This window comes from Chinchilla lanigera, unplaced genomic scaffold, assembly GCF_000276665.1.
Source record: "Chinchilla lanigera isolate Chin_1 unplaced genomic scaffold, ChiLan1.0 scaffold00017, whole genome shotgun sequence".
Lineage (NCBI taxonomy): Eukaryota > Metazoa > Chordata > Mammalia > Rodentia > Chinchillidae > Chinchilla > Chinchilla lanigera.
The window spans coordinates 2503752-2510468 of record NW_004955418.1 but is presented as its reverse complement, the minus strand read 5'-3'; the positions used below and the strand labels follow the sequence as shown (position 1 = coordinate 2510468).

Sequence of the window (6717 nt, the reverse complement as noted above, 5' to 3'; positions counted from 1 at the left end):
ATAAAAGAAAAGGAAGAAAAGTAATAGACATCTCAGTAAAAGTTTAAATGAAAAGGTTGTGGGGTAGGACAAAAAGCAAACCTTCCTTTTTACTCATTTCAGAACAACAACAAAAAATAGTGGATATCAAGGCATTAGATTTCTGGTCAGGTACACTGGCACACACCTGTAATACCAGTACTCTGGAGGCTGAGGCAGGAGGATTGCTGCGAGTTCGACGCCAGCCTGGGCTACAAAGTGAGTTCAAGGCCAGTCTAAACTCATACCAAAGACAAAAAAAAAAAAAATAGATACTGTCTCACAACTGCACTTGTACAAAGAAGCAGGGACAAAAGGAGGGCAACTGGCTGAACCAGTAGCTGCACTGGAGGGCTCGAGGTGGGGGATGGGAGGCACCATAGGTCTCAGGCAGATGACGTGATGACTCTGCGCATGAAGGTGCAGCACATCACATCTTCCACCGGTCTCAGAGACAGACTCATCTGAGCAATGCTATTAAAAGCTGGCTGTCCAAGACAGAAAGGACATAAACTGCATGATTCCATTTATACGAAATATCTAGAACAGGCATAGGGACAGAAAATAACTTAGGGATAGGAAAAATGGGAACGACTGCTAACCATTTCCCTTTGGGGGGATGAAAACATTTTGGAATTACAGATAGTGCAGACGCCTGCACAACTTTGTTACATCCTGGCCACAGAACTGTACACTCTAAAAGGGTGGTACATGATAGAGGAAAAAGATTTATCTTTATGAAGAGGTTTGTAATATTATCTAGTAGCAAGCCGTATCAGTCAAAGAGATTAAGGTAATTCTGTCAGTAGTTCTTGATAACAAGAAGGTTGGAATTACATTCAAATTGTCTATTCAGGGTAGACATCTGGAAATATAAGAGGCTGTCAATTAAAGGCCCCGTTTTCAAGGAGCTCAAAAAGAAACTATATACAGACAATAATAACCAGTAGGATCTGGGCAGGGTGGCACATGCCTGTAATGCCAGCACTCTGGAAGCTGAAGCAGGAGGACTGCAAGTTCAAGCCCACCTTGGGTAATTTAGGGACAGCAAGAGTCTTACTTCAAAATAAAAAAACAGAAAAATCATGAAGGCCCTGGCTTCAGTACCCACTACCAAACTAAAAGAATAGCCAGTAGGAAGGGAATATAAGATACAGCACTGGTTCCCTGAGGGATCACAGTCACCCCTTTAGCTGTCCACAGCCCCAGTGCCCCGTGGGGCCTGACGTGGAGCCAAGTGCACTAGTTCCACCCACGGACACCCCGTGGGCTGAGTGATAAGAAAGCACAGAAGCCACATGTGCCCTTCAGAGCTTCATTTCTGCACCCTGCAGTCCCAGGCCCAACGCGGTGGCGCACACGGCCTACATGCCCTCCCTGACGGCCCACAGAGAGGGCGCAGCAAGAATCGAAGACAGAAAGTGAGGAAAGAAGGAAACTTCTGGCAAGAGTCTGGCAGGATCACCAACTCCTCCTTGGAGTTCGGTGCACCCATTTATATTTTACCTTAAAATGCAAGTCTGGTCACGTTACTTCCTGCTTTAAAACCCATCTGAGGCCACCACCACCCCACCCCACCCCTGCCAAAAAAAACCCAGAAGTGCCTTCCACCTATCTGGAGTGATGTGTACACTTCCTTCCCATCCAGGCCCTGCCTACTGGCACCCTGAACCCCTCTCCCCGCTGACTGACCCATGCTCTCTGATGCCCCAGGACCCGCTCTCACCTCCACCGCCCTGTTCAGCTCAAACAGCATCTCAGATAAATATGCAGTCTTGCCAGGGCCAGCGCCAACAGCTGCAACCCCAGCACGCCGGGAAGCTCAGGAGCACAAGCTCAAGCCCAGCCCCACTTAGTGACTTAGTAAGACCCTGTCTCACAATCAAAAATCCAAAAAGGGCTGGGGAAGTAGCTCAGTGCAAAGGCCCTGGGTTCCATACCCAGGGTCTGTCTGCCTCTTTGTCTCTGTCTCTCTCTCTCAGAAGTACCAAAGAGTATTCCCTATTATTCTCTACCACACAGCTGCCTGTTTTCCTTCTGGCTGCTTCCCACACTGTCACTGCTTTCCCTATTTCCTGCTTTCCTGGCCAACTGTCCATGCAGTGAGGAGGGACCACTTTTCTACCTTACTCTCTGCCTGATTTAAAAGGCTACCAGGGCCGGAGATTTAGCTCAGCGGCACAGCGCCTGCCTAGCAAGCACAAGGTCCTGAGTTTGATTCCTGCTACCAAAAAAATAAAAATAAATAAATAAATTTTTAAAAGGCTATGAGAGTACCTGGCACAGTCCTGGGAACTTGATATCTGCTAAACAGATGAATCTATATTTTCAAAGATAATTGTGGCTACCAACTCCCCGCAGTAAATAGAATCATTATGTACTGCAAATGAGTACTAATACAAATTTTAAATGTTTTTTAAAAATAAAGTAACTCGGGGCTGGGGATTTAGCTCAGCAGCACAGCGGTTGCCTGGCAAGTGAGAGGTCATGAGTTTGATTCCTGGTACCAGAAAAAAAAATAAATAAATAAAATAAAAATAAAGTAACTCTAGCAAGGGACCACAGAGAATGGTAAGAGGTATTGAGAGTACGCAGCATTAACTGCTATGGTCTGAACATTTTCACCCCTCCCAGGCTCAGGTTGAAGCCTCATATCCAATGCGACAGTGTGAGGCTTTTAGGAGGTGACTGACTAGGTCATGAGGGCTCCACCATCCTGGATGAGATGAGCACCCATAGAAGAGGTTTCAAACCCAGCGTGGTGGCACAAGCCTGCAATCCCAGGACTCAAGGGAGAAGGCAAGAGAATAGCAAGTTCAAGCTCAGCCTGGGCAACTTAGCAAGCCTCTGTCTTAAAATTTAAAAAAATTAAAAAGGGCTGGTATAGCTCAGCGTGGAGGCCCTAGATTCAATCCACAGTGCTGCAAGCAAAAAAATAAAACAGGCTTGACACAGCCTGTCTGCCCCTTCTGCCATGAGAGGGTACAGCAAAGTGGCGTCTTTAAATCAGGAACAAACGCTCACCAGTCACCGAATCAACAGGGGTGCGCTGATCCTGGACTTCCCAGCCGCCAGCGGTGTGAGCAAAAAATGTGTTGCTTATTAACCGTCAGTCCAACGTATTTTATCATAATGACCAGACTGGACCAGGACAGTGACTACAACCCATGCATTCAGCACTAACGAAAACCACCATTTCCAAAGGTTTTCTTTCTTTTGGACAATTATACAATCACACTGATTAACCAATGAACACTTAATTAGACTTAGGTACTGCTGACAGCCTACATGCTGACTGAACTGGGACTCTGTGTGTTTCATATGGTGCACAGTCTCATTTGTCCTGGCACCTCCTGCACAAGGCAGAGCCCCAAGTATGCCTCTGGACTATTCCTGGGGCTGCCAGGCCACTTTCATCTCCTCACGCGGTCTTCAAATGCAAAAAGTACAGGTTACTACTGCGACTCTACATCAAAGGCCCTCAGTACTGACCTCACTTAAGAATCCTTTAAAATGATGAAAAAGCCAGGTGCAATGATGCATGCCCATAATCCCAGTGGTCAGGAAGGAGGCTGAGGCAGGGGCATTGTCACAAGTCTGAGGCCACCCTGGACTACATAAAGGGTTCAAGGTTAGCCTGCGCTACAAAATGAGAGCTTGTCTCCAAAAACAAAATGGAGGAAACTTTAAAAAAAAAAAAAAAAACAAACCCAGACCTATTATATCAGAATGTATGGGGATAATGTTGGTGTTGTTTACAACTCCTCAAATGACTCCTATGGACAGCAAAGTTAGAGAACCACTATTTCTGAGAAAAGTCCAAGTATGTAGAGACCAGGCTGGGTGTGATGGCACATGCCTATAATCCCAGCACTCAGGAGGCTGGGGACAGGAGGATTAGTGCAAATTCCAGGCCAGCCTGGGCTACAAAGTGAGTTCAAGGCCAGCCTGAACTGCATAGTGAAAACCCTGTCCCAAAAAGATTTTTTAAAAAAATGTAGAGAACAACCCTTACTTACCTTTCTTACAGTCACAGAATCCAATACTGATCTTAAAGATAAGAGCTGGCTCTACCAAAACGAAACACCCTATAAATAAACACTACTCTAGAGATGCTCATTACGCATAATTTTCTGAATTATTGCTTTAACCAGTAAATGTCCTTCATTGGAATTTTAATAGTTTTCCAGCCTCTATTAAGGTTATTACAAATATCACTATGTTTCAGAATATTCCAAATGAAAAGAAAGTGTATAGACTTAAGAGAACACAACATATGTCTAACATATGTCATCTACCTCCTTGCCTACTCAGAAATATAACCATCTCTACTGTTTCACAGAATCTCCAGCAAGACACAGAAACATTCAGCTTCTCATAAGTAAAAACAGCCAATAACATCCAGTTGATTTTGCAGAAAATGAATAAATGGATGAGCAACTACAGGCAAATGATAAAGCTAAAATGGGTTGGCTTGAAAACACTTTAAAATATGACTAACGGGGGAGGAAAAGGGACCTAAAAAAGAATTTAGATGTGTCATGTATATGTACCCAACACCCACAATGAAAGTAGCCCTTAGGCACTGCAAACATGTACTATTAAATACTTTTTTAAACTGTGACTGAAACTGGCCCCTGCTAGGATTAATCTGCTTCGGACCATGTTTCTCTGTAGATCTGTTGCTATCTCTAGTCACAGCTGCTTTCATGCATATCCACAAGTCTCATCTAGAAAGAGATTTTTAACGTTCCTACAGCTCTCAAGATAATCTAATCACACCAGCAGAGGTTGTTCCTCATGCGATTATGTACCAACTGGCTATGACGTAGAAAAAGTTTGATTTTTAAAAATTTGTGTCCTTTGCTGGTTTAATATCAAGCCACAAAACACTTACAAAATTGTCACTCAAGGTTTGTCCTACATGTGATCAATAAAATAGAAATCACACACCTGAAAAGGGCTTCAGAAACCTCCTTTTTCAAGAAGTGCCAGTAGAACACAGCAACAGGAGGAGGAGCGCACCAATGGCTACTCTGTTGCTGCAGCCTCGGTGTTTACTTTGAAAACATTCCAGTTTTCAAAGGGTTGTGTATAAATTGTAATACCCCATCTGCCAGTAGATTAAATTTTTACGGGAAGTTACTATTCTTGTGCTTTTCGCCTGGCTGCCTTTGGGTCTCTGGTGTACAGGTAAAACCCAGATGGTGTGTGAGCGGGTAATGCTGAGGAGGCTGTGTGTTCTTTCCAACTTGACCAGTGAGGAAGGATGTCGTTTCCTAAGCGAGCAAGGTCCTAAACTTTCTGCAGTATGACTAAGTATCCGTACAAGGTCAATAAAGTAACAGCTACTTATGCCACTGCAATTTAAAATCATAACATCTTCCAAAGTGTTTTCTTCCTTCTGGCCCTATATTAAATTCTAGTCTGATCGACGATAGATATAAGGTATAATGATAGCTTGTCTTAGTTGCCCAACTAAAACTGTTTTATTTTTATTCCTAAGGTTGAAGAAACATGCAGAAATCAACTGAATGATACCCAACAGCTTCCTTGGAGAATAAAACAAAACTCACTTGTGGAGAGACATAATTACTATTTGAATAAATCGAAATAAGAAGCTGTAGAATATTTTTGAAATGAACACACTATGAAATAAAAACTTTATCCTAATGTTGTAAGACTCGTTTTTAATTTAGTTAAACTATGTAACCAAGAGGATATATTACCAATATATTTTATAAGGTCCGTCAGCGTTAGCGTTTCCCGAATTTGCCAACAGTAACCGACCTTTTTAAAAATAAAAGTCAAAATTCTCCCTCTTGTCAGCGTGGTAGTTGGTGCCTGTAACCTCAGCACTCTGGGAGGCTGTGGCAGGAGGATCACAAGTTTGAGGCCAGGGCAGGCAACTCATTCACTTAGCAAGACCTTGTCTCAAATTTTTTAAAAAAACTATAAAAAGCTGAAGATGTAGATCGGTGTGAAAGCCCTCGTTTCAATCCCTCTTACTGGAAGGGGAGGAGTTTTCTGAATTACGGAAATTCTAGGTGATGGGGACTTTAATGTCTGTCTGTGTCAACATATGGTGAACCATCCATGGGAATTATGGTTGGGAGAAGCAGTCAGGTCCCCGGACCTTCTGAGATCTCTCCGCGGACAGACGGCGGAGCTGCGCATCCAGAAGAAGGCGCACAGCGGATAGTAAAATCCGATGGAGAACACCCCGCCCTTGGGCGCTGGTTCTGCGCTCCGCCCGGGAGGTGGGACCCGCAGCCCCGGACGGCAGAGGGGGGCCGCGAGGGGAAGGGGCGGTCGCGCGGGCCACTTACGAGACGTAGGCTGGATAGCCGAATCCTATCAGGTTGCAGAGGAGAGAGGCTCCATAACCGAACACCAGGTACAAGGCCAGCAGCCCGATGACACCTGGGGACGCGAGAGCAGAAGTGGGTCGGGGCCCGAGGCGCGCGGGGCGCCCACCCGCGGGCTCGGCCTGCGCCGGGCCTCTTCCTCCTCGATGAAAGCGAGAAAACCACGGGGAGGCTGGGCCCGCGCCGCCGCGGGGCGCTGCCGCGGCTCCGGGGGACCGCAGCCCCCACGCTGGGCCTTCCCGTCCGGCGGACCCGGGGCGCTCGGGACCCTGGCACAGCCCGCAGCCCCCTCCCGGAAGCTCTGGGGAACGGACGGACGAACACACAGACA

General features: G+C 45.7%; 1 protein-coding gene across 1 annotated transcript in view; it reads right to left on the bottom strand.

Annotated features, from left to right (window-relative positions):
* Reep5 (receptor accessory protein 5) overlaps positions 1 to 6441 on the bottom strand; it is a gene marked incomplete at its 5' end in the record, with an annotated part of 35547 nt that extends 29106 nt beyond the window's left edge. The window contains 1 exon segment of the mRNA XM_005382341.2: positions 6348 to 6441. Coding sequence (XP_005382398.2) covers positions 6348 to 6441 — 94 coding nt within the window.
* Between the last annotated feature and the right edge of the window lie 276 nt (positions 6442 to 6717).